At 44.9% G+C, this 27,989-nt stretch overlaps 3 protein-coding genes across 3 annotated transcripts in view; 2 read left to right on the forward strand and 1 right to left on the reverse strand.

Moving 5' to 3' along the window:
* The first annotated feature begins 9,188 nt into the window (after window positions 1-9,188).
* Window positions 9,189-27,989, forward strand: part of itga3b (integrin, alpha 3b) — a 40,086-nt gene continuing 21,285 nt past the window's right edge. The window contains exons 1-7 of the mRNA XM_086138691.1: window positions 9,189-9,319; window positions 11,969-12,013; window positions 12,100-12,259; window positions 20,834-21,015; window positions 25,799-25,858; window positions 26,487-26,559; window positions 27,527-27,602. The gene's annotated coding sequence lies outside the window, so the exon portion shown is untranslated. The remainder of the gene's footprint in view (window positions 9,320-11,968; window positions 12,014-12,099; window positions 12,260-20,833; window positions 21,016-25,798; window positions 25,859-26,486; window positions 26,560-27,526; window positions 27,603-27,989) is intronic.
* On the forward strand, window positions 14,836-18,026 carry dlx4b (distal-less homeobox 4b). Its single transcript, XM_086138738.1, has 3 exons — window positions 14,836-15,389; window positions 16,139-16,332; window positions 17,371-18,026. Exons 1-3 carry the CDS (start codon window positions 15,047-15,049, stop codon window positions 17,632-17,634), a joined length of 801 nt encoding a protein of 266 aa, XP_085994864.1. The 5' UTR covers window positions 14,836-15,046; the 3' UTR covers window positions 17,635-18,026.
* Window positions 22,406-24,762, reverse strand: dlx3b (distal-less homeobox 3b). Its single transcript, XM_086138663.1, has 3 exons — window positions 24,238-24,762; window positions 23,753-23,937; window positions 22,406-23,282 (listed from the first exon to the last, which is right to left on the reverse strand). Exons 1-3 carry the CDS (start codon window positions 24,596-24,598, stop codon window positions 22,968-22,970), a joined length of 861 nt encoding a protein of 286 aa, XP_085994789.1. The 5' UTR covers window positions 24,599-24,762; the 3' UTR covers window positions 22,406-22,967.

Below are 27,989 nucleotides of genomic sequence, written 5' to 3' on the forward strand. Positions count from 1 at the left end.
GGTTAAGGCTTTCAATTTACCTATTATAACATTTTCTTACTGTTTTGTGAAGTGAATAGAGTGATATTTTCCTCATAAAAAGTACATTACATTTTTTCAGTTTTTGTTTGGGGAGGTGGAACGGATTAACGGCACAACCATTCATTTCAATGAGGAAAGATGATTTTTAGATACAAATGTTTTGAGTTACGTATTCACTAAATGTTTTTAAAAAAAAACACTGCCGTCGCATTTACAGTTTCATCCAAAAGCCACGTAAAATGCTTCGTGTTGAGAATCTAGCAAAAGTGCAAAAACACTGTCCTGCATCCTCACTTACAAATTTGAACAGCTGCTGCTTTCCCTGCAGTCTTTTTGTAATTCTGTGGAAATTGTTTAGAAATAGTCTTGTTGTTAACAGGCATAACTCCAAGGAATTATGTATGACTGTTTGTTTTGCACCGACTTTAAATTTCCCGTTGGCCGTAGTCAGTCAGATATGATGCTTTACGATAGTTGCACGCAGTGCGCAGGTGGGCTTTGCAACTTCAGCGTTTCATTTATGTTAATGGCACCATGCCAATGTAAGGAGCTGGGGGCCTTTTATGATCTCGTTGCACCTTTCCCCCCCCCCCCCTCTTTTTTTCCTTTTTTTAAAAATTTGCTCTTGGCTATAACTACATTTTGTGCAACAGAAACGATGTCAGACTCATTCGTTTGAATATTAATCTGAATGAATAATATTCCATACATGTATGACCCATGTTTGTTTATACAAAGGCTTCAAAGCCAAGATAGGATCGAGCGCTAGTTGGGCTGTGGAAGCATCTGGCAACACTTTGCGGTAATGGTTGCTAACTTTGGTTATCAGGACTGAGCTCCCTGGATTAAGCTTTTATCCCAACGCTGGAATTTCAAACTTTCTGCTTTGTGAAAGCCTTAATTGAGGAAAGTTTTTTTTTTGTTTTTTTGGAAGGGGTGGGGGTGTCTGCTGAGGTAACACCCAGCGAGTAGAATGTAACACCCAGCCAAGAGATGTTAATTTCTGGAGTGTCTCAGGAGCTTTTCTAATCACTTTTTGCTGTTTGTCTTTTCTGCTTTTTCTTCTACCTCTGCTGCAATTTTATTTGGTTGAGGTAATCCTTCAGTGTGCCAGGCAGCTGTACAGTAGATTTTAGTGCTCTTGTCTTTGGTGGAAGACTTTCTTTGCCACCACTCATGTATAAAGGGATGTGGATTCATTATTTCTTCGACAAACCTGCTGAATTTCCATATTTTCTGTGCAAATAAAAGGGCGAGACGCGAAGCGCGGCAGCAGACAACAACTCGCCGTAGATTGCGCAATCCCTCACCCAGCGGCCTGTGTTGGCAAGTTTCTGCCTCTTTATGTCTCCAACATGTTTTCAGGCACGTCTAAAATAAGCTCTAATTTCCCCCTGATTTGGCGAATGTGTTTAATATTCGAGTCTTACACGTTAGCTTTGCCAATTGCATAAAACTGCGCATAAACGAAAAACAAAGTGCGCCACTTTGCCCCCGCGCTGTGGCAACCAGGTTACAGTCGCTGCCATTCTTCTTCCACATGAGCCCTGGCCTCTCTGCAAATTTTGCACCCATTTTTTAAAAATATTTTCAGGTTGCCACGCCGCCACTCTATTTGACTCAGAAATCTATAAACCCGACGCTTATGTCGGTGCCTCACCAGCCGTGAATCTGACTTGAGCGATACCTCCTGGGAACATGCATATGTGTGTGTTTTCCCCCCCAGTTGTGAATCACTGTTGCCACCTGGACATCTGTTGTGGGCCACCTGATGAGCACCTAAGCAGGGCCAGCACACCTGATGGTGCCCCCCTGTGGTTCTGGCCTCATAGGAGCCTCCCAGATGCTCCAAACACTTTTGGGCATCAGTCCAACAACAACAACAACAACAACAACAGAAGCAGCAATGGCGAAGTCAATGGGGCTTTGAAAATAAATCCCAGCACTTCATCACTCGTGTTTGTGTTTGTGACGTCTGCTGCCATTGAGGGAAAAGCCCCTTGAATGAGACAGAGTTTGGTTCTTAATAATGAAAGCGCTGGTAATAGAAACCCCCGCTGTCTCGCTGCGAAATTGGTTTCACATTTTTGAATGATAGCCAAAGCAGTGAAAGATAAAAAGCTCGCAAGGTTGTTTCAATACAGCATGAAATTCAAGAGGAGTTCTCCTAATTCGGTTTCTAGTCCCCCTCCAGAATACTGGAATACTCTCCACCCAGGATTGACGACTGCACACAGTTCTTCTACTCTTTCTTTCCGGTAATCTTCCTGAGAAACCAAGGTGGGACTCTTGGTTGAAAAGGTCACTGTCCTCCAGCATTCTTGGCTTGGCAGGGGGGCAAGGGTCGGGTTGAATTGGAGGGGCAGGTAACCAAGGGCATTGAAAGTCCAGGGGAGGTACCGAAATCGGGTTTGGCCCTTTTGGCTTTTTTTTGTGATGTTTTGTGGTCATTGTTGGCTGGGTTTTTATGCAACATTCCTCCTGGCCCAACGGTCCGTTTAGACGGCAGAAGTTTAGAAGCGAGTGGGGGAAGTGGCCATTAAAAAGGCGGACTTTAAAATCTCAGCAGCAACAATAGACGCTGACCCCTGAAGCAATTTTTGCGATTGGGTACCTTCAGCCCCCCGCCAAAAAAACCCTAAATAATAAAAATGATCACAAGACATTGAAGGTTAACTCGGACAAGAAAAGGAAAGAGGATAGCGTGAGGAAATGCAGTGATGGCTTTGTTCTTTGTTTTGCTAGAATGTCATCCAATTTGTCAATCGCTCTGAGACTCTTTCTCCTGCCTCGATTGAAAACGGCAAACTTTTATTTATTTATTTTTGGGGGTCATCAAAACAATGTTGTAGTTTGCCCAAAGGGATGCAGCCAGAGCAAACGGGGTCAAGCTGTGGTCAATTGAAGCTTCACGTAACCTCTCGTCTTTCTATTTTTCCAACACTTAACGAGAGTCTCCTAAGGCAGGGCTCCCCTGAGACGGCTTTGTCGTCGTCCGCCGACCCGCCTCGCTCCTCCTAGGCGGCTTTATAAAACAGATTACAGGTAAAATGGGTTGTTTTACCCTGGAGCCTGCTGTCACTGAAATATGGATGCGTTTGAAGTGCGAGCCCGTACGCAGTCAGCTCAGAAGTGACATGTATGTATGAGCGGGATCAGTCATTCCGACGGCGCTATCGCTACCCAGTTTGTCTTGTCACGGTGAAGCGTGGCCAAATTCCTCAAGCCCATCGCTATCCTACGGTTACTGCTTGCTCATCGCTTGCTCTCTGCGGCTTTGTGCAAACGAGAGATGAAGCCACAATTCCGACAGTGGATTTATGCGGCAGATTGTGTTTACGAATTAAGTACTTCTTGCAAAACAGCTTGCCCAATATAAGGGACGGCAAGTATGCGCACTCTTTGCAAAGCAGCAGTTTTTTTTTTTCTCAGGCGCAAGATCTGTAATCTGCCTCCATACAGGAAAAAGTTCCAAACCCTCTGGCATCAGATAAGTGTGTTTTTTTTTTTTTTTTTGTATCTGGGTCAAACGCATTTCTCTTGGAGCGTTTGGAGCAATGCCTTTGCTAGACAGAGGTTATTCAAGGCTGGCCTACAGGGAGCCGATTATGACTAATGAGTTCCAAGTTAATGTGACTGACCAGAGGCGGCAGCTGTCGGGAAAACCAGCCCAAGCGTTATCGTGAGATCTCGTCACAAGCCCACAGGAAGTGCACCGCTGCCGACGCCGCTCACGTCGGACACGGGATGTTGCGAGCTTCGTCGACTTATAAGGAAATATTCATTGGATGTTACGGGCAACTTTATAGCACAAATGCTTTCATGATCATGATTTTCAGTACGTCTCGGCATCAAACCGCATGATCCAATTGAACCGCGCGTTGCCTTTGCCGCCTGTGCTTCCACTCACAAGTCTGATTTTGTACGATGCGACGCTAGTGTCACGTGTGGCGCTGTTTCAGCTTGCAAGCAGCCAAGATGCGCTTTGTGGTGGTTGTGGAAAAATGGTTAGGCGTTGTGGGAACACAACAAACCTCAGCGTTAACCCAAAGTACGAGGCATTGACGACGATGAGGCAGCAGAGGAGAGCACCGAGGCGTTCCTTCGGTGTTGCCGGCAGGGACTGAGGGAGAAAGTATGTTGCTGATATTTTTCGATATACCAGGCACATTTCGGTGCATTTGCCCAGATGACCTGGAACAGAATCGCTTTTGCCGACACCAGCTTTCTTGTTTTCAGATCGGAAAGAATAGAGGTGATAATGAATCTCATTCTTGACTTAACCCCTTTCAAGGACAGCGATTACTACAGTGGACAGCATATCATGTTATCAGGTTACAGGGTACACAAAAGGGTTATTAATACAGCATATTGATTCTTCATGATTGACGTTGCCATTATTGTTATTGCGCAGTTAATTGAAATAAAAAAAAGAAAGAAAGTGAATACTGCTCTATGCGTATATCTTGGCAAGCTGCATCCAGTTTGATTTTTCCCCAGACGGAGACGAGATCCCTAAAGGTACACTTTTGTTTTCCCCTATACTTGCTTTATTGAAAGCTGCGCTGTGATACCTGACAAACAGAGATAAGTGATCAGTAATTGCTTTGTGGTTCCAGGCCCTCCAATCAATTATTTTGCCTCCCCGGCAAAAATTAGAGCCATTTATTTGAACACAAGCTCCGCTTAGGTGAGTCATCAGGGCTAATTGAGACCTGGGGATGGTGGCCCTTGTTGGCAAGCGACGGAAATGTCGCTGTTAAAAGTTTTGCTTGTGCGGGATTATACAAACTTGAGCCCACCAAAACGCATTAAACCGTGGCACAGGACAGCCGGTCAGAGCGCCGAGGTGAGAGCGACAGGTGTAGAAATGATCTCAGACCCCACCCAGTTTTGCCGGGGCTCCTATTCACCCCTCGGCGAAGCTGCCATACGTGCATTTTGGCCGGCGAGCAGCAGAGAAACCTGGCAATTAGAACATTACGGCTGGCTGACTGAGCAACGTTCGCAGCTGGTGAGAAACAGAAGGGAGAAAAGCACCAGCAGAGTGCGAGTGTTCCCACCGGAAAGCGATCCAGCACATACAGTCTGGAGACTGCGTTGATGTGCCTCGGGAGGGAGGTGGGGGGTGGGGGGGGGGGGGGGGGGGATTCCGTGATGCCACGCCACCCCTTAGGGGGGACAATAGGGTGTGGCCATTTAATCCATCAGTGATTTGCTGCGGGTTTAAAATCGTTAATTAACTTTGCGTGCGACTCACTCGATTCTAAATATCTTTTTCCGACAGAGGAAATAGTTGTCTACACCGTATGATTAGAGACTTGTCCAGATCACGCCGTGAATGATTGTAGCACATGCCTGGCGTCAATCTGCAAAGAGGTGTGCATTCTTGGCGTTTTCCAAGGAAAGCTAAAACCTGCTCATTATTTATTGATTTTAAACAAGAACGGTCCGTGACTTCGTTCTAACAATTGGTGCTTGAGATTAAACACCCCCACGGCCTCTCTGGTTCTTTTATTCATCGGATTTCAGTTGACAGATGGATGCAGTCGTAGCTGCTCAGAGCGGCCAGATGTGGGAGCAGACGACCAATGTTTTATTGACAAATCAGGAATGTACAGTATTTTGTAATACGAGAATGTATAGTCATTATTTTGGGAGGCGGGGCTAGTTATCTGCATAATGCACACACAGCGTTTAATTAATGAAACAAATGAGAATCCACAGGTTGAGATTGCGCTGCTTTAGATCAACTCAACTCAGATGGACGCGACTGGATTCCGTCCTGGTTCAACTCAACTCGCCCCAACCCGAACTTGACTCCGCCGGAACGCAACTCCACCCAGCTCAATTCAGATGAACTCCCCACATTTCCCTCAGCGACACCCCACCCGAGCTCGACTCAATTCCAATCTTCAGCCCGACTTCCATTTCAATTTTAATCTTATTTTTAAATCAAATCGATAGGCTACACATCACAATCAATTCATTGTAGCCTGGGTCTAAATATACATTGAGGTATTAACCGATCTAATTGATTTTGTCCCATGTTAAGTCCTTTTTAAGGGTCTGTTGGTTTTGTTTTGTTTTTTTCTTTTTTAATACGCTCCACCGCGTCCACTTGCATACCTGAACCGATGCTATAAGTAATCAAATAGGAGCCTTTCATGTGATGTCCCACCCAGAGGCTTCTTCTTCTCCCTTGAAGGAGACAATACGCCAATTCATTACCGGAGCTGCCTCTTCAAAGCCACTCAGCCACTCCGCATCGAGAAACTCTAAACTCACATCCCAGACGGGCTCCTTGAAACACCCACTCAACCCCCTCTGGGCGCTGAGGTGACGGCTGGATGAGTCCACATAAGTCACGGTGGCCTGCACACATCCCCTCCTTAAAGCCTGCCGCGCCACACCTATCCCCCTCGAGCGACAGGTGGATTATTGGGCACTGGTATTTTTGCATTCCCTTGCCCGTCTTGCAGCACGCACGTTAACTGCGGGAAAGGCAGTTGAGATCCCGATAGGTTGAGTGATGCAACTTCCTGTGGAGCATTTGTCTTGCAGAATACAGGACTGTATTCCAATTTTTTCCCGTGGTGGGTCGAAATGATTTGCTGAGGACATGACTCACGTGTGAATTTAAACTTTTTTTTTTTTAAAGAAAATAAAATATAGTTGGGAAATGGAGTAGCAACAACACTGTATCCCATTTCTAAAGTCTAAATTTTAAGTAGCAGGGGCAGGCAACACATGCTATCAATCCAATGTTTACACTTGTTGACTGACTAAATCATAGTGGCCATAAACGCCGCCAAGATGTTTCCCGCTCCCGTCATCGTTGAATTTGTAGCATCCTTTTGTGCCTTCGTTAAGTGTATTCAAAGCAAGTCCTTTCCGCCGTGTTTGTTTTTTCTCTGTCATGCTTTGTCACGACCTCAGGAGGCCGTTGAACCACTTGAGGGAAACAAAAGTCGCTTGACCCTGTGCGCTTGAGGGGATTCATGAAGCGAAGCGCTGTTTGTTCACCATCCGCCGTGAGCTTTACTCGGCACGCGTTGTTTTGTCTGGCTATTTTGATAGCGCTTTAGGATTTTTTTTTTTTTTTTTTGAACTATGAGGTTTTTTTTAAGATTGTAAAGCCTGAACAAACACAGCTCGACTTGAGTCATCTTTTCATCTCCGCAGCCAAGTCTCCTAATTGTTATTCTTTGGCGACATGCTTGTATCGCTGCAGATCACTTTTAAGCACGCTCACGCGACACATCGATTTAAGAAGCGCTTCCTTCCGAGGGTGGCAAAAAATATTGCATTATTGTCTCTCTCTTTCTCCCCCGGTTCAATTGTTCTTTGCCAAGTCTGATGTCAGCCCACGGAGCGCGCGTGTACAGTTTCTGTTTTGACACAAGTTCCTAATTACACATGTAAATGATTGATCACCTGGTCTCCTGGCAAGCGTAGATGGAGGTCCTCGTTACGAAGATGTTTCTGTGATTATGCCCAAGTTCAGGACACTCTGTCCGCCGCCGGGTATGAATGAAAGCGATACCTGCGCAAGGCCCGCGAGGTGGGCGATTAAGTTTTGAGCACCTGCCGTTTGGACCCAAGTTTGTCTCTTTTAGTCGGCTCCAGCCCCACAGGTGTGACTGGGTGTCTGTGGCTTTTTTTTGGGGGGTGGGGGGGGTCTAATCCCACACAATTTAAATCCGAGCTGGCCGCTCGCACCTCTAAGCCGACTCTTTGACACCCGAGGAGCCTGAGCGCTTGAAGGCACAACGGCGCGACTTTTGTGAAATGCGATTTGGCTAATTGATTTTGGAGTGGCCAGTTTAGAGCGCCCGTGGTGGGAAACTGAAACCGCTTCCCCTCCGTGTGATACGAAATGACGCTGGATGCAAAACCCTTGCCCGTGCTGTCTGGAAAATAAACAGCGGGCCCGAAGTAGCCGCTATTCCCCTGCTTTCACAGATGCGTTTAGAAGCTCTCGTTTCCCTTCTTCGTTCGGCAACAGCTGTTGATTCATCTGCACTTTGACTCAGGTATGGAGCCAATCTGAGGGCCAGGAGGGTTTTAACCCCAATCTTCTCCTCTCCTCCGTCTCGCGGCCTGGCCCACATGGGCCGAGCAGCTGCACTTCCCATTGATGTGCCGGGCTGCCTGGATGGCTGCCTGGCTGGAGGGAGATAGATTGGAGGGGAAATGGCTTAATTGTCCTCACTCTCACTGCTGGAATGCAAATAGCCCTCCACTGTTAAGCCTCCTCGGCGAGGAAAACCCCACGCTGAGGAGCATCAAGGTTTTGTTTTGTTTTTTCCTTTTTGTCTTTGCGTGGAGTTTTTCCTTATTTTTCCGAAGCGTGAGAGAATGGCCGCATTTCTATTCAATAGTCTATTGTTACTAAAAATGTATTCAGAATGATGTATGACCATTTAGGGTGGGGGGAAAAAAAATCAATTGTGATTTTTCTCCCCAGATCCTAATGATGGTGTTACACCCACATGGTCACCAGGGAGCCCTCAAGTACTACGTGAGTAGCCCGCCGGCCAATTCCAAAAATAGCTCACCGGTGATTAGATGTTGTGACTCTCCAGGAATATTGTCGAAGCGATCGTTTCAAAATGTGAACACTGGCAGAGGTGTGGCCGACTGATATTTATCTGTTTCATCACTCTTGTGAGAAACCACTAATGTGATCAATGTCTTCTCAGAAATGAATAGCATGGATCATTAATTATAACCGATGGAGGTAGTTTGAGCAAATTTATTCCAAAAGTGCATACTATCAGTAGCACCCCCCTCACATTCCAATCCAACAAGTGCTGTGAAAATTTGAGTATGTTTGTCGGCACTGAGTTTGTAATGCGTATTACTCCCACCAGCATGGCTGGAGTGGAGCAGTATTGTTTAGTTTCTTCAAAGGAGTCATGTTTAGGCTTGTTAAACGTTGGCCGAGGTCTAGTCATACCTGTTTTTTTTTTTTTTCCTCGGCATGCAAAATCACCGTTTCATAGCCCAGTAGGCTTCGCCATTCATCATTGCGAGGTCAAGCAGATAGACAGGTGAGGGGTCGTGACTCGTGTCGAAAAGGTTGGAGATGAAAGAGTTAAATGCCGAGGCGTATGTATCCTGTCTGACTTTGATCTCTGCCTCAGGTAGCTCCTTCCTGGTCATCAGTCTTGGCCCCCGAGCAGACGGGAGGCTGCGCCTTTCTCAGAAAACGTTTGCTCAGACGCAGACTGTCTCCTCACCTCCACAAGAGGGCCGGCGTGATGTTTTCAGCCGTACACGCAAAGTGACACGTGTAAGAAAGGTTGTTCATTACATTTCAGTTCGGTCACATTGTCGGTTTCGTGTTTGCCAACTCTGTGTTACAGTGTTGGCAGGCTTCAGACAAACACTGAGAGTGATGCTGCATTTTAAAAGCCCTGGCCCAACCCGGTCCCGGTGGACTCGCCCTCCAGTGACAAACTCTTTAATATGACAAGGTTAAAGACCTGAAGCGCTGCAGCAAAAGGCGCACGACGAAGTCGGGGTCAAGTGAGCAAACCAAAAATGGCGGCCAGCAACGTTTGTCCTTATGTTGTTGTGTCGTCTTTGAATTGGGACACGTGCGCTCAACGAAGTGAGCTATGCTGAGAGTGGTTAATTGGGCTTTTGCATCAATTTCTTTAATTTACCATTTGCTTTTAAAATGTCATTTTTCCAAACAAAGAGAAGAAGAAAGGCATAACACCCCATATTGTAATATCCCCTCACTGTGTTTCTCTATGAAAGTTGTCATTTGATCGGGCGTGAAGTCTGGCTGTCGCAGAGCCTTTGTGCCGCGTTGTATGTCACAACGGAACTTAACACTTGACACAATCGAGGCTCGTTGTCAGCCGCCGAACTTAATCCCTTCAATTCGTTCCCATCGGAGAGGGAAAAACGGAGATGTGACTTCATCAAAATGTTGACGCAGCAGTGACGGCTGATAAAAAGAAAATAATACAAATGAAAATACTTCATTGGAATAACACTGACTGCCAAAGCGACCGTTGACGGACTCATCCTGAATAATGATCACATTAGCAAATTTATTGCTATATACGAAGAATGTCTCTTGTAGCTTGTCCTGGTCTTAACATGCGTGCCACGTTGTGGGGCTTTTGCACTGCGGGCTCGAGATGTATATCATCGCCCCCAAAAGCATCAGATGAGTGCATTTTCATATTTGAGCGATCTCTCTCCACTCGCTTTGACATTTCCCAACTCCCATTTAAAGTGGTCGGAACTCGGAACCTTTTTTATTTTTATTTTTTTAACCGCCTTTCCTCACAACCGCCCCTTGTCCCGAAGGCCAGACAGATGCCCCCTTCCTCCTCCACTTGTCATCCTGGTCACCTCTGGCATTTCAAACCAACGCTTATCTCGCACATTGTTGTCTGTCGGGCCACAAAGGTGGGTTCACGTTACCCAGAGGGGGGTGGGGGGGGGGCAGGTAACTCCAGGAGGATAATCCTCGGACCTGGCAAACCGGTCCTTTTGTGGGACCCGTAGCCATGTTTCATTGTTTCTGCGGTTGTGTGTGTGTGTGTGTGTGTGACTCCTCGGGGTAAATGATTGTCCGCTTGCGTCGCTGTTTCCACCTCCATCTGTCAGCTTGTAAAAATAACTCACCAAGCCTGAGAACGTCTGCCTATTTTACATGTAAGGATATCGGCAGCTTGTTAAAATGTGTTATGGATTATTATTTGCTGACTTAAAGGCACTATTAATTTGTCTGCCTTTTTTTCAGCTGCTGAAGTGATGCAAGACTATTCTATTACTGACATTAACTCATTATTATTATTAAATGCAAGACACATTTTTGTCTTCAATAATTAACCCGCAGATATCATGATGACTTCACGGGACTTCCGATGCCACCTTTCAACTTTCCAGCAGGCGGGATTCGGAGTCGCAATTCTGCTCGCCTCTCTCTTCCCCCCTTTTTGGGAGTGATGCGTGCCAGCTTATGTTTTATTCCCACCTCCCCTGGCTCTGTGGCCAGGATTTACAATGGAAAAAAAACATAGCACATCTACCCCCACCGCCGTGTTGAGCTGGTGAAACTGGAATGTGTGCTTTGGCAAGATTTTGTGAGGAGCGTGAAGAATTAAATAAGAAAAAAAAAACACTGTGCTGTAAACACCCAGCGTGCACCCAGACTGGCTTCTTTGTTCCAGATGTGGAGGATGCATGCATCCATGCATGAGGCGGCGCTATTAGTGCAGCTACATTCCAGCAAGCACAGTAACGCAAAAAACACTAGCACTACTGTACTCTGCTGCATGTGCATCAGCTGGGCCTTGGACACCGTATAAAAAACTCTACGCCAGTGTGCCCAGCTCTCCAAAGTCCAAACCGGCACCGAGTGCACTCCCAAGCGGCCATCCAAAGTGGAAGCCATGCAATTGCCCTAATTGTCGCTATTTGAAGCACACGTGACCGTGTGACAAGAGTACTCTCATTATTGCCCAAGCTTATTGACTTATTGTGCCTAATTGGTTCCAGAAGTCCTTTTTTTTCCCCAACTAATCAATTAAAAGTTGACACCGAGCGATGATGCTGTCTGGCAGTCATTATGTAAGGGAGTCGTTTAAAACGCAAGCTTAACAACCGAGCTTCGGTGGAAAACGGGCGTGTTGCTTTTGCAGGGAATCAATTCGAACCGTCCCAGTGAATCGAAATAGCATTACATTGCTTTTAATTGAATCAAATTTCAGCCACAATGTGGAATACATCATTGAACTTTGGTAATCATTGTCCATGAAGACATGTTTTTTTTAGCAAGCGTGTCTGCGCTCAGAACATCGAGCGCTTACTAAGTTGGCTGACGTAAAGTTGAACATTAATTCTTTTTCGTTCAGGAGCATAGTGTTGAGGTGCAAATCGTGTTTTGAAAAATCTCACTCTTTCTGTTTTGTTTCAGGTATCATTCAGACCGGCGTGAGGCCATCGACATTTAAAAGCTTATGTAAGCACATCATTTCTATACCTATGGCTTGCCAATTGACATTGGAGCAGTGTTGGAAGGTTTTTTTTTTTGGTACCCGTTTTCAGATCAGCGCCAGTTTGAGACACTTCATGACCACTCTAACAACGCGTAGTGCAATGGACGCGATTCCTGGCAAGGTTCTCCAACCAGGACCAGTTCTCGACCTGGACGTGCAGCGGAGGGCCTGCTACTGCCACCACCGATGAGAACACGGGGCAAAGCCAGGTAATGTCTTTTCGAAGTCCTGCACGGGAACTCGGCATGAACAAAAACCCGATCGAGCAGATACTTTGGAAAGTGAGAAAGCTTCACTCGTCGCAGCATTTCGTGTCGACCTCCATCTTGAAACGCCGCGCTGAAATGGGTCGGCGTGTTTGTAAAACATGACGTGCTAGCGTGGAAGATCAGAGCCGCTACAGTTGTTTGGGAATGCGCTCTTTGGTTTTAGGCACAAAGAATGTCGTCAATCTGCGTCAGAGCCGCATGACGGACAAACTCGACTGGTGTGCGCCGAGGCCACACACACCTGTAGTGGAACAGGCCCCGACGCGGGCCTTGTGTGTGGCGTGTGCTTAGACGCCGCCGAGTCTGGGCTACGTTGGAGAGCGCTGATGTTTTCAAAATGTTTGTATTAAGAGAGACATGGCGTGGACCCATCCCTTTGCCCCATGACTGCAGGGCTCGTCTTTGTTCTGGGCTCGTTGTACAGACATAATTACAAGCCTGGCAGGGCCTCCCGTCCTCCTCGTGCGTGTGTGCGTGCGCCTGCGTCCACACCTTAGCTCTCATGCAATGTGTTGTCTTCTCTGTTCTTCTCTTCAATGCGGAACACTCAACGCCGTCTTTGCTAGTCTTGAGCATGTTTTTAACCTCTTTGGAGCCGTTTTTTTCCCCTGGACTTTTTATGAGTGCCAGTACACTCTTTGCTTCTCGTCAGCATAGAACACGAAGAGGTCTATTCACTCATCCTGGAAAACCTTTTCAACCTATTTGATGAAATATTTTTTCCAAAATAAATCAAAATCATCCTTAGGCTGTTCTGTTTTACCTTCTTTATTCGGAAGCTCAGATCCCTCACAAAGAGTCATGCCCCACCCCTAAAAAAAAAAAAAATTCATCATCCTGCCCCCAAAATGCTTTTGATGTTAAAACCAGAACAATATGAACCAACACCTTTTTTAAATGTCAATAAAGCAATGCGCCGCATGCCGGCGGCCAAATACGATGAATGCAAAGTAACCATATGAACTTGCAGTGTAGTGCCAAGGAGGCGTCAAATCACAATTTATACCCTCTGAATCAATTTTTTTCCCCCTCTGGTTTCTAAAGTAAGAGTTCACACTCACGTTGTATTAAATATTATTTCACCAGTATCTCAGTGTTGACGCTCACATTTCTAGCTATGAATGAAATTGCCCCGTCATGCTAATAATTTGTGGCTTTGTTCTGGCGGCCTGTTTTGGCTGCGTGAGGCTCGGGAAGCAGTCCAGCCCCCAGCAGGCAAGCCTTTGCCATGGCCGCGTAGCTGCAGGCGGCGTTTAGTAGGACCTGACCAAAATGATGGGTTTGGACAGCACAGCAGCAACACGCTCAGCCCACCAAACACTCTCGCCAATGACACCATATCTTATTGTACATAATACATATGCGTGAACACATGACGGCTCTATTTTGATCAAGAAATACCTGTGTGTGTGCGTTTGTGTGTGTGTGTCATCATGTTTTCATTCACAGTGCATTTTTTGTCAAGTTGAAGGGAACTATGAAGACAGCATTACTTTTAAGACTCAGGGTTCTCTCCCATGTTTCTGTGTGTATGTGCATTTATTTTATTTCTTTTTTGCTGAAGCAGCACCACTCTCCCATCCTCTTTTGCCACGATGTTTATAAACCTTGTCACAGCCCCAGTGCATCACTTGTTTAACAATTGTTTTTGACGTGCCGTATTTGTTCTGTTGCCACCATCATCTTTTTTTCCGTTGCTGGGAATATTTAGAAATGGTCTAATTGTTTAAAACACATAGGAAAATAGATGCATTTTAATGACATGAGCTTATGTATGACCTGAAGCTGCATCTACAGTGTCTAGTATGAATTTAATTTTGCCCTTCAAAATGCAACGTGTATTGAGGAAGTCAATGATTTGAGCTGTTTTGAGAAAATATCCTTGAATGCAAAATGAAACCTGGATACATCAGAAAGTTTGTGCAAGCACAGACAAAAATCAAATATAACAAAATATAATTACCTATAGCGAAAATACAACTATTCCGGCCAACATCGAGGATATAATCCTGCCATTCAATTAGATTTGTATTTTCTGCAGTCATTTGTATTAATAACTCGTGTCAGGTGATTGATTTCTGCATTTCGTCTAGTCTTTTGTCGGGGTTGTCTCTCGGTTAAAATGCCCCGTGGGTACAAATATTCACTTCAAATCTTTCCAAGCACTTTTCCTTGTAGCCGGAATTCTCTTCCAGAAAACACGAATAGCTAATAAAGACATCTTTTAATGATATTCGTTGTGCGCTCCGGGCGCTGTTTGGCCGCCGGTGTGGACTCGCAGACCGCTCTCGTCAGTCACCGCGAGCATGACACGATGAGGAACATGATTGAATCTGTTGCTCTTGTATGGAAGGGAAGGAGGGCCTTGATTCGTGCGTGCGTGCCGCTACGGCGCTGCATCTTCGCGCATGTTAATGAGGTTGCAGGAGCTCCAGTGACAGTTTGCGGCTGAAGACCAATTGGGGGGGGGGGGGGGGGGCGAGAGAGAAAGAGTGAGAGAGAGAGTTTGCATGACACAAGACAAGCAGTGTGTTAAATAAAGCGTTGCCCGCAGGAGCATTGTCAGCTGGGAAGAACGGTTTTATTTGTCAAACTTGCTTTTGTTGGATTTTCCGTGGGAGCTGCGGACGCGCTGCCTTTTGGATCTTCTCGCCATTTTCGTGTGGATTTTGTACAGGTTCTTCCCCACCTCCTCCTCAGAACTCATGAAACCATCTTCCCCTTCTCATGATGTCTATGGCTCTCATGCCTGACACTCTCAATGGCCCCGACCCGTCCAAATCGGCTTTTCTCGAGTTTGCACACGCGCATCCGGCTCACCAGCAGCGCTCGCCGGGGCTCCCTCACGTTTACCCCGTGCACGGCTTCCACGCTGCCGGCCATTCGCAGCACGACGGCTCCTTCCCCGCCACCGCGTCCTATGGCCGCTCTTTGGGCTACGCCTACCCCGGCGTCTCGAATCCTCATGCACAGTCTTCTTACATGCCCTACCAGCACAACAACAACAACAACAACAGCAGCAGCAGCTCCAGCAGCAGTTTGAGCCTGCACGGACGATTAGAGCACACAGGTACGTACAGGGAAAAAAAATCACTCTTGGACGCACGAAAAATGCCTGTTTGAACGAATTCAAATTGAGCATATCGTCTCGAATTTCTCCATTGAGTGCTCCTAGTTTTCTATGTAGAATCATGGATGTTTTATAGAACTAGTCTACAGTGGTGCCATTTACAACCGGGAGTGCAATATTGAGCTATACTGAAGCGAACCTTTCTTTTTTTTTTAGTGCTTGTTAGTTAATTTTAAACAATGCATTGAATTTGAAATAGGTCATGGAAAATAGTGACAAGCAATTATTTTCGTGTTGTATAAAACTGTTGATCAATTCATCCGAAAGGATTTGGTTTAAAAAAAAAAGCTTCGAAAAACTGCACCAAAGAAGGTAAATTGCAGTTTTGATCAATCTGCCAAATTAGGCAAAACATGAGGCACTTTTTCTTCTTTGGTGGACCACAAAAAAATGACGTGGGCCAAATCTTGCCCATGGGCCTTGAGTTTGTCAACAGTCTTTTACAGCAAAGAGGAGCTGTCGTCAACCTTGTTTTTTTTTCGCTAATTCTCACTAAACACAATAGCAGAAAGAAGTCCTTTATATTGTCATTAGGAAATGTCATTCTTAACTGTAAATAAGTATAGATAGGTTGTGCATGCACAAATAAGCACGTGAGTCTTTTGTGTCATCCTGCTTCAATCTTGCACATCGCTTTACAATATCATCCGAAATGGTCACACTTCATCTTGAACTGATTTGATTCCCAGATCACGACAAGTCCCCCGCGCTGGAAAACCGGGACGTGCGTTTAAACGGCAAAGGGAAGAAGATCCGGAAGCCCCGCACCATCTATTCCAGTCTGCAGCTGCAGGCTCTGCACCAGCGCTTCCAACAGACCCAGTACCTGGCCCTGCCCGAGCGCGCAGACCTGGCGGCCAAACTGGGACTAACTCAGACTCAGGTGGACGCCCAAAACTGTCACTCTTATCGGCTAGAGAATAACTGAAAAGTCACTTAAAAAAATCTAACTTGCCTTGCAGGTGAAAATAAAATGATCAGGAATCATTCCAGACACGCCTGGAGATCAAACGTGTGGAGGGGGGGGGGGGGGCAAATCCCAAAGCATAATTGTTGTGATTTGTCACCGGATCTCATAACGCCTGACTTATTTACTCCACTAATTACACTGTTTGATTAAAGCGCCTTAACCACAAGTTAAGAAATAAGATCACGAACGCTTCATGTTTACGCGACACATTAGATCCGGTGTACGTGTGATAATTGGATGCTGTCTAATTACATGTAGCTACCTGAAATTGGTTTTTGGATGAAGTGAACACTGCGTTCGATTACGTGTGAGAATGTGAAAGGCTATGAATCGTCTCATTAAGATGCAGTAAAAAAAATAAAATCCCCCCTTCATTTAGTTGCTCTAATTATATACATGCGAAGTGTAATGAGGAAGTAATATTCGTTTTGACTCGAAATAATAATTTAATGACGGTTTTGACACCCAGTAGAGGGCTGTTACTCATATTTTGACTTTCATTTGTGGCCTATAAAATTCTACGCGCTGTCGTACTCCTCATAAAAAAAATATCGTTAAACAAATACCTCTTTAAGAGTGCCAGAAGATTATAGCATCATTAGTTTATGAATACTTTTTTTAAATGCACTTTTAACGTATTAGGTTCCATTGTTAAGTGATGCGATCGTTTCCATTTCAAAAAAATCTTACTCGTCAACAACGTCCCAAAAAGTGGTCGTGGGAGAGCATTTCAACTGTTGCTGGCTTCATAGATGAACGAATGCATATCATATCGTGAATTAATTGTGATTTTCCGATCATGTGAGCAAAATTGCTGCGTTTGATAATCAGGCACCGTCACTTGCTTCAATAAAATACAATTGTTTAATGTTCAACAATCACATCGAATTGAATTGGGTTCCAGCCGATCGGACAATAAAGTGCAACGTTTTTTTCCTCTCCTCTTTACAGGTGAAAATCTGGTTTCAGAACAAGCGCTCCAAGTACAAAAAAATCATGAAGCACGGGAGCGGAGCCGAAGGCGAGCACCTGAGCAGCACCAGCTCGGCCTCGCCGTGCTCGCCTCACACTATGCCGCAACTTTGGGACGTGTCCATGCAGGCTAATAAAGCAGGTGGCCCGATGTACCCCAACAATTACATGAACAATCTGGGCCACTGGTACCCTAACCAACATCCTCATCAGGAGGGAATGTCCAGGCATCCGATGATGTGAGTGGATTGTCTACTGCAAACTCCGCAACACGAATTTCTTGGCTGGATTACGCGCTAATTTTGCGCATCGTTTGACTGGACATTTAAAAGACATTGAAGAGGACTTTTTTTTTTCAAACAGCGCAATGTCTGGATGAATTCGTTTTGAACAGGTCGCGTGCATGATTATTAACAAAGGCGTTGAACACATTCTCTTGAGTATTGAGCTAACGAACAGATGTCGGGAGCCTTGCTGTGACTTTGCAATCGGAAAATTGCGGAGATGGCTCCTTGAAATGCGCAACACGGCTCAGCGTCGTCTTCAGCGAGGGGACGCTCGAACTGGACCCGGCCAATCCGTCGCAAATGAAACACTGTCGCTGTTTTGAAATGAACACATAAAGATTGGTTAATTGCTGCTATGTGTTTGTGACGACTGCAGTCTCTTATTCCTTGTACAAAAGAATCGGCATTTAATGCAGTTACATATGTACTATTTATACACAAGACTATATATATATATATATACATATATATATATATATATATATATATATATATATATATATATGTGTGTGTGTGTGTGTGTCTACATCACAGAAGGGATATTAGAACTAAAACAAAACATTTTAAAAGGAAAACAGCTGTTTAAAAAAAGAGGCAAATTTATCACTTTTTCCCCCCCATCAATTTCCTTTCATAGGACATCATATTTAAATCTCATCCCTGTTAAAATCACATTGCAAAGCTGTTACACTGACTTGTCGATGTTTGGCTCCAATAATTTCCGACAGTACGCGTAATTATGTTCATTACAAATAGCTTGACTCGGTCACTTCAAAAGTTGTGTTCCAGCAGTTTGTTAAATTCATCATTATGCCTTCTGGCTTTTGGGCCCATTAAAGCTCCCGATACGTAAATGTTAAGTGTAAACACTTGCCAAAACCAACATCATAAACAGTGCGCCGTTGCTTTTTAACCACCTAAAAATACAGATCGCGACCTCACAATGTGACTAAATTTAAACCCACATTTCTTCCAAGTGTCCCCTCACCTTGTTTGGTGCTCCATTTGTTTGAGTCAGGTCAGGAGAGGAAGAGCTGAAGTCACTTTATAACCCCCCCTCCCCCAACTTCACTCTTTTATAGTCCCCTTTATATCTGCAATATGCAAGGCCTTTCCTCGTAGATGACGATTACGCGCCTTGTTGAGCATTGTGACTGGCCGTCTGGGAAAATTACAGGCAATTTTACATCTTCAGATTAGAATAATGGCTGGTGGAGTTGGACCGATGAATCTTTCAAACCAATTATCATGCAAGCACAGTGAAGGGGACAGTCAAAAGGGTTTGTGGAGGTCTGAATAAAGCCGCGTAGATACAAAGTCTGTTCGGTTTTGATTGTGCATTCGGCGATAGGATGCAAAATGTCTGGAAGAATCCAAGCGGGCCTCTCGGGTGATTATCATTAACTGCAGCGATGTGACATGTGAGCGTTTGAGTGAGCAATTTGGTTTCCTCTCAAGCGAGTCTTGACTTCACAAAGTCCACGGGACACATCGCGTCGTTTTCTCGAGATTCCGAGGCAGAATCAAATTTGGCAGGCGTCAGGCTCGCGAGCGGAGGACATGCAAACACACCATTGTGTTTACATCCTTGCAGATGACATTATGTTGACTTATACTCACTCTCTGGAGACCCCCCCCCCCTCAACACCCCCAAAACCATAATCACTACTTTGCATCTCCAACTCAAGTCTTAAGCCTCAAATGTAATGATTTATGCGATGGAGACTCGCGCTTTGTTCCCGGAAGGGTTGGATTGGAGTCACTATGATGTGGGTCAATGTGCTGTATTCTTATGAGTAATTCATAAGACATTCAACAACAACAAAAAAAAAGCTAAGTATAATTTACGAGCATTCAAAACATCCCAAACACTGAGTGTTGCAGTAACGCATTGGAGGAAAAAAAATGCACGCCAAGAACAACACAATTTCCCGCAAAATTGCAATTAAAACGTATTTCTATTTTATTAGAATATATGCTGCTCTGCTGCAAGGTTATGACCACGTGCTCAGGCTGCGCTCCCAATGCAAGATTTATATGGGGGGGGGGGGGCTCCATTAAAAAAAAAAATTGTCAGTATGGTTTGCGGTCATGGTCGCTCTCACCATGCGACGAACGTCGTTGATACAGCTGTTGTTGTGCCTGTTGTGCTCTAGTCTCTCTCATGGCTGCGCCAACCTTCTATCTTGCTCTCTCTATCTCTTTTCCACCTTCTGTCTATCCATCTCAACCATCCGGACAGTCACTCGACAGAGCCTGGATTCAGTTCAAGATTACTTCATCGCTCTTGCTCATGTGTTCGGGAATGGGGCAGGAGATGCTACACTGCAAAAAAAAAAAAAGAAGTAAAATAAACGTAATTTCATACAGGAAGGCATTTCTAATATTTTGATATGCAGTCAATACCCGTGTCAAAATATGACATGGTTCAGCATGCCGCAGTGCACTTCTTACACCAGTGCAAGCCACAGCAATGAACGGATCTTAACTGATGTCGATGAAAAGCGAAGAGGATTATCTTGGCGAAGGCCGGATTTTTGTTGCAAGTTGGCTATTGTCTTTTTCCAGAGTTATGATCATGGCAAGTTATTTTTCAAGGGACATGCCTTGTCTTAAATCCTGTCACACCAAACATCATTATAAACAGATTTGCAGGCACCACATGGACATAAATAAGATTGCAGCATTTACACGCTTGTTAATCTTTATCACATGTGCTCTTTTCCACAATGTAATATATACTTCATGTGCTGGGGTTGATCAACTGGTGGGCACATCTGCCTGAGTCGGTCGGGCCGTCCTGTGTGTAGTTTGCATGTTCTCCTTGTGTTGTATGAGGTGGCTCGGGCATCTGTTAAAAATTCCTCCCGGGTGGAAGATCCAGGACACGCTGGGAGAGACTGTCTCTCCCCCAGAAGAGCTGTCTGAAGTGGTTGGGGACAGGGAAGGCCGATTATGTTGCTATTTCCATGCTAAGTGGGGAAAAATGGATTGATGGAGAAAAATGCATTGAAAAGTCAAAATTGTCCTTTCAAATTGCACTCGAGATATCAACTGGACCAAGCATATAAAGCTGGCTTTGCTCAGGGTCGGCCAGGGTTCATAAAGTGCACAGCTGTCGCCTCATTGCTAATATATTTCTTTTGTGTTTACAGCAAAGCGCAACATTTGAGTGATCCGAGGCTCGGTCCGGACCCGGTCTACTGGTCGGACAGCTGCTGGAAGTCTTTCCGTCATCGCGTCAGCCTCGCCGAGGAGCTCTCGACCTCCACCTAAACCCGCGTTGTAGCCCCCTCAGAGACTGGCGTTGACACCGTCCTGCTGACTGCTGAACGAGGTAAGGGCCTCACTGGTAGCTCAGCACCGCTTCTATTTAGAGCCAAGTGGGTTTTGCTGTTGTTGGGGTTTTTTTTGCCGTGCAAGATCAGTTCAAGTTCAATAGTTCACCTTCATGGCTGCCCTCCACTTGTTCATATTTCGAGATAATGTGAACGTTGGAGGGCCCACACGCTCGCGCGCGTTTGTCTTCAGCACAAATGGTTCTCCTGATGAAGGGTGGGCGAGGACCACACATGACGGGTGGTGCGGCGGGTTTTGGGTCAACTCAAGGAGATCACATGACCCTGTGATGAGAATGAATTGATAGCGGAATACAAATAATTCACATCTGCTAGTGAAAGCACATCCAACACGGCAGAACTTAAAGGCAGCTGGTGGTGAGTTGAGTGGGAAAATAGGTACGAAGTAGTCCGCCTACTGTTTGGATTGCAAAAATATTTGAGTGAAGTCAATGACATAAATCCTTTGCAAATCAAAATATAAAATTCCGAGTGTGACTTTTATAACTCCTCCAAGTTTATTGTTGAAAACCAAGCAATTTCATTTTGAATATAATGAGGAATCACTTAACGACACCCTTTGTTTTGCTCCTTTACAGCAACAATGTGACTGATATAGGACATGAATTATTGACTTTTTTCCCCCTTGAACACCATATTAACACAGACTACCGTTCAAATAATTTACTCATAAATGCCATTTTTATCAAAGGCATTTCCTTTTTTCAAACAGCAATTTAAATAAATATACAGTGTCTATCTCGTTAAACGGTTTGGATCACCTTGAATAGTTATATGAACTGTATTGGAAACGAGCGACTCCAGCCTGCATGCAGTTGCTTCGCCTCCTCCTGCAGTGGCCACATATACTGCCAAAACCTACTGATCTGCACAACTTGTTTTTTTTTTTGTTTTGTTTTTTTTTTTTTTGCACTACGCGATTACTGACGTCAACAACATTGTTCAGCGCTGTCAACAACCAGTTCAATTGGCAGGTTGACGCTACCAGGAAACAAATGAAAGAATTAAAACAGGAAAAAAAATTGACTTCGTGTCTAGTTAGGCTTTGAGATTAAGGGCAAATATAGGAAAAAACGTGTTTGGTTCTACTAAGTGAGTATTATTTTTCAATTGAGCGGACATTCACCGGACAATTCATTAGGTACGCCTGCACAAGCAAATACAAAAATACGATGCGATGCGAGCTGTTATTCTTGAATGCATTTTAATATGATGAGCCACTTCTACACCACTATAATCACATTAATAAATCCATTCAATTATTACCGTTTTTTTAATGTGTCGCTTGTATTGTTTCTCATTCGATTCTGCATTTGAAGGCACCAGCATCGATAAAGGGGCTCGACACACACGCACACACACACATGGTGCAATTAACACTTTTATTCAGAAGACAAGAAGGCAACGATCGTGGGCTAATTACAAGAAAATAAAAAAAAAAGACTTCTGCATGGAGAACCGCAATTGAGTCGTTCAAACAAATATGATCATAATAGTGGTTCTATATAAACACGTATTTACAGCCTTCGACGCTTTGTACAAAACCTTATAAATATGACCTGAGTTTAAGTAATGTGACGCTCGCCGTGAATTATCACTCGAACGTATTAACTGCATAGTTTTATTTCCATTCTTGCGTGGTTGCTGTTTAACAAAAATATCGTTGCATATCTTTTTACAAAAAGAGAACATAGGGGAATATAACAGAGGAGATAAATTACATATATATATATATCTAAAAACAAAAAGCACGTCAAAAGTCCTTTAAATACGTCGTTAAAGTGATCACGAATCCCTTTGTGAATGGAACAAGAAAAAGTTCTGATCTGGGTGACTGGATCACCTCCTCCGGCGTGTTCCCGGTCCAAACGTCATTTTTTGGTTAGACCTCGTAAAAAAAAAAAAAAAAAAGAAAGGCTTGGAGTCACTGTTAATAAACAGCTCCCACGCTCTGCGGCGGGACCGGGTGGTGCACGGTACCCGGATGATGTAGGTGGGATCCCTGTTGGTACCAGTGGTTGCTATAATCGTCCATGTAAGGCGGCGACGAGCTGTGCGCCGGCTGCGGCACCTGAGCTCTGCTGAGGGGGGTGCTTTGGGGGGTGCCGTTGTCCCACGCGGCGGGGGAGGGCGGCGAATTGCACGCCATGGAGTCGCTGGCGTTCGGGCTGTGGTCGAGGGGCACCTCGCCGTTCTTGTACAGCTTCTTGAACTTGGATCTCCGGTTCTGGAACCAGATCTTGACCTGGGGAAGATAGATTTTGCACTCGTTAAAAGGAGAACATGTTCGCGCCGTGCCTAATTGCGCAACGCGTTTAAGACCCACGGTGTAGCAAAAAAAAAAAAACATGTGAGTGAAGTCAAAAATTTCAATTCAACAAAATATTTATCAAGTGTTGCTGTCGTGAAAATTAGCTTTCCTGCACTCCACAACAAGGAAGTAAGAGGTGGAACAGAACTACTGGTTCCTTGTATTGTCCCCCGACTTGGAAGATTTGAGTAAAACCAACTCAAAAATTTGTTTTGGTTTGCTTGCTTTGGTGTGCTAACTAACATTCATGCCATACATGTAAGCATTTATATTTTAAAATTGTTCCGATTTTAATTATTGTTTAATCCCCCCAATAAATTTCTCAATTTTCTACAGTGCAATTAACATTCAGGAAAAACAGACTTTTCTCTGCTATGGACTCTGTCAATCCACACGTATCGTACCTGTGTTTGGGTCAGGCCCAGTTGGGCCGCGAGTTCGGCTCTCTCGGGCAGAGCGAGGTACTGCGCCTTTTGGAAGCGCCTCTGCAGAGCGGCGAGTTGATAGCTTGAATAGATGGTCCGGGGCTTGCGGATCTTTTTCGGTTTGCCATTCACCATGCGGACCTCGGGCTCTGGCTCCTCTTTGACTAGAAACGAAATCGTAAAAAAAAATCAAATGAAATAAATTGCTATTTAATCAAGCTAAGGCAAATCAAAGACTTAAAGTGCTAGACCATTTTAACAGAAAATAATTCATTGTGACATCGTCCATTGGCTCCTTTATCGGCATCACCAAACATGCATTTTATGCCTTGACAATAGTACTTGACATATACACGCACACAATATGTGTGTGTGTGTGTGTGTGTGTAGTATATATATATATATATATACTACACACACACACACACACTACAGTATATGGATTGATGGTCATTTCTCCTTACCTGAGCTCGCAGGTGATGCCTGCAGGTGATCTCTGTTGTAATGTCCGTACTGTCTGTAGCTGTTCGTGTAAGGGTACTCTGATTTCGTGGCGTACACTCCAGCGGCTCCCATTCCGTTCAGGTTAAACTGCGGGTGGTGATGGTGGTGGTGGTAAGAGTTGACGGGCTGTCCGTACGCCTGGCCCTGGTAATACTCGTGATGGCCGTGGGCCGACTGCGCCGCGCTGTAGTAGCCCATGTCCGTCACGGAGGACTCGGGCAGAGTCGGGGAGTCCTTGGGAGTCGGGTGGGAGCTCATAGATCCGGGAAGGTCGGTTAGAATACCGGCGAGTTTCTTCTCGTATAGCTGCTCGGTAGTCATGCTTTTTTTTTTTTTGGGAGGGGGGGGTTGGCTGCAAAGGTGGGTGGGCGGGTAGGGAGGGGTGCTCCCTCGAAGGGGTAAATCCACGCGTGGATGAAGGAAAAGAGCTTCTTTTTTTTTGGAGAGGGGGGGAGAAAAGTCCACTTAAAGTCTTCCAGCTGCAAGAAGTTGGTTGTGGCATGGCTTGGTGTCTGTGACATGAAGTTATAGAGAAATGGGCGGGATGCTGCGCTCCCATTGGCTCCCCCCCCCCCCCCCCACACACACACTACTCCCACCCCCTCCCTGCAGCCTTCAAGCCAAGCGCGCCCGCACGCAATCCTCACCGCCTTGAGTTTTTTATGAGGGTTTTTTTTTAATGACGCATTTGCATTTACCTGTTCGTGGTGAGGAAACACAACATCAGAAGCTCTTTCGGGCCTTGATCCAACAAGATTAGCCTTCAACTACTCAAATACACTTATTTCATTTTCGCAGCTTTCCAGTAGTTGCCCGGAGCTTTCTTTCTTTCTTTCGTCTACTTTTATTGTTTGTGTTTTGGAGACTTATGCCATCGCCAGACCGTCTCCTTGATGCTTTTATGCAATCTTTTGCCAGGAGATGACACTTTTAGTCATCAAAATGAAAAGGTTCCCCGCTGCTAGCCATTGTCATTCTAATGTGATGGAGAGGCCCAGGAGTCAACTGTAGGGTGAGAAAAACGAGAAGGAACGATATAGCTTTAAAAAAATGCTTTAGCTGATGCAGCCCACAGGGTGAATTCCTCTGAAGTGTTTATGCGTGTTTTTTCTGGGGTGTGGGTGGGGTGAATAGGCGTGTTAAAAAAAACCAAAAACGGATGGATTACAGAATATCACGTCGAATGATTCGGGGTAATATTTCAAGCTTTAATTCTGCTTTTTTTTCCAGTGGTGACCTTTTTTTCCATAAAACGCAACAAGCTTTTCGTTGCGTTGCTTTGTCAACCATCTTTCCTGATGCTCTGTCGCCCTCTTCTGGTGGATTCACACAGTGCAACTCCATATTTCAAACGGGACATTGTAAAATGCGGAAGCGGGATGAAGGCGGACAGCCCATTGCGACACAAAAAAACCGCTGAATAAATTTCAGTGCGCATTCACACTCATGTCCAGTAGATGGTGCAGATGAATCAAATATGGAGTTGCACAAATAACGTTCCCTATTGTTTTTCCATTGCAGCCACTACTGCTGTTAGGATCCAAATAAGAGAAGATTCCGGGTTGTTGCAGAAGCACTGAAGTAAGAATTCTCCTTTCACTTCTGACAATATACCTTTGTGCGTGGGGGTTAAAAGGTTCTGTACATAGCCAAATTAATTCCTATATACCTTCGCAGTAAGCCGACATATTAAAGCTCAGCGTTCCGGTAACTTGAGAAGGCTTCAGGGACCATTGTTTGGTACTTTACTAACACAGTAGGTTGAAGTAGCACCGCTGGCCTGGTTCCAGCCTTGGACCAAAGCTCAGCTAAAACAGCGACAACATCCAGGAGGAAGTTCAGTCACCATCAAGAAAAAATGTCATTTAAAATGTACTGAAATAATTTCCTCACATTTATTTACTCAGTGCGAAGTCTGGGCCTGTTTTGTTGAACACAAAGCTAACTAATTAAAGCAAAAATGTTAAAAAAAAAACCCAAACTAAAACGAATAAACTATAAATTGCACCTTCTGCCACCAACCAGGAAATAATTAATTTCATCTCTTTATCACCGTACATTGCTGATATAGATGACCGAAGATACATGACGTCAATTTGTAGAAATATCAGAATGATTTCTATGCCACCTCTAATGAGCGTTCACACACTAACGGACACAGAAATTGGGAATCACTCTGTATGATTTTCTTATTTCTTCTGCATTGCAGCTGGAAGAAGCAAACATAAAAGTGAAAGTGGGGACACTGTACAGCCATTTTCACAGGACCTTGAATGCTTAAGGTGATCAAAAATTCCACCAGGGAACAAAATCCATCTCTCTTGCTCTTACTCTCCCTCCCTCTTTCTCGCTCCTCCCATTCCTTTGTTGCCGTTTTATTTCAAAATACCACCTTCTGCATTCCACTTTCAATTGAGTCTCCTTCAGGCTGTCTCATATTGTACTGCCGCTACGCGTAATAATATTGGACCAATTGGACCAGGTTTTATTGCACCCTATGAAAGGATCACAAAAGAGTTATTATGGGGAAGTTCTGCAGACTCCTGATACGTTATGCAGTGGAGTAAATAAACACACTAGCACTAGAGGAAAACTGAATAGAGCAGAGCCTTGATAATACACATCCTATGTCTAATCCCACTGCAGAGGATGTTTACATGTTGTAATTACGAGGGGCTGACGGCCACGCAATCGCTTCCTATTGGCCCCCGCTGCAAACAGCGACGCAATTTCACCACCCTTTGAAAACTTCAAGCAAGTCTCCGTAATGAAGCGCCACGGGCTAGTTTAAGATGATCTGATTGAATGGGAATCAGGCTGTCTGGCGAGTGGGAGACCTGCAAGTCTTATTTACTGCCAACTCTCTCTCGTTATCTCTCCCCCACTCGCCTCCCCACAACGCTCATACCGCCCCCTCGTCAGTGGTTCTGACCTGAGATAAAAAGAGAGGATGGCAATGAGTCAATCTGGAGTTTTTAATTGTGCAGTGTGGTTTATTTATTTTCTTTGTCTCAAGGGTGGCATACCCAGAAGTTGAGTTTTTTCTTGATGTGAACCACAAAGTGAAACTTGAAGAACTTGTCTCTGTTAGTCTGAGCCACTCTGAAACTACATCAAACCAGCCACAGACATCCAAAGTGAAAATACAATCAGATTTAAAAAAAAAAAAAAAAATTTTACCGAAGCATCCAAGGAGTATTGTAAATCACCTCTATTGCTTGTGTAACACTGAGGCCTCCATGTTCTCAGGTGGCGTTGCACCAAAGTCCAGCTTTCTGTGGAGACGTGTGTTGCACAGTGATATGCATGAGAGGCAAGAGTCCAGGTAAGGCTTGTGCGTTGAGCGTTTGCGCAGGGCCCCGCAGCTGCCCACAAAGTGCAAAAACTTAAGCTCTTTTTTGCGACTCATTGCATCTCCCAAATTCCAGACCATCTCACTCCCTACTAATTTAATCTTCTACATCGTTCCCAAGTACATCCTGACCCTCACCCCCTTGTCGCCATTCCCGTTTGGGGGATTATCACAGAAAATAAAGTGCGACTGCGTGGTGATATTTGGACTGGTGTTGATGTTGTCTCTCCCGTGGATCAAGCAGGAAACTCCACCCTGAATCAGAGCATGTTTTGACTCGGGGCAAGATGAAACTGCTCCCTCGCGACTTGGGAACATCTTGACAACACTGTCCGGTTAAAACATTCCATCCTAAAGACA

This window comes from Hippocampus guttulatus, chromosome 19 (genome assembly GCF_054856545.1).
Source record: "Hippocampus guttulatus isolate MCC_2025c chromosome 19, RoL_Hgut_1.0, whole genome shotgun sequence".
Lineage (NCBI taxonomy): Eukaryota > Metazoa > Chordata > Actinopteri > Syngnathiformes > Syngnathidae > Hippocampus > Hippocampus guttulatus.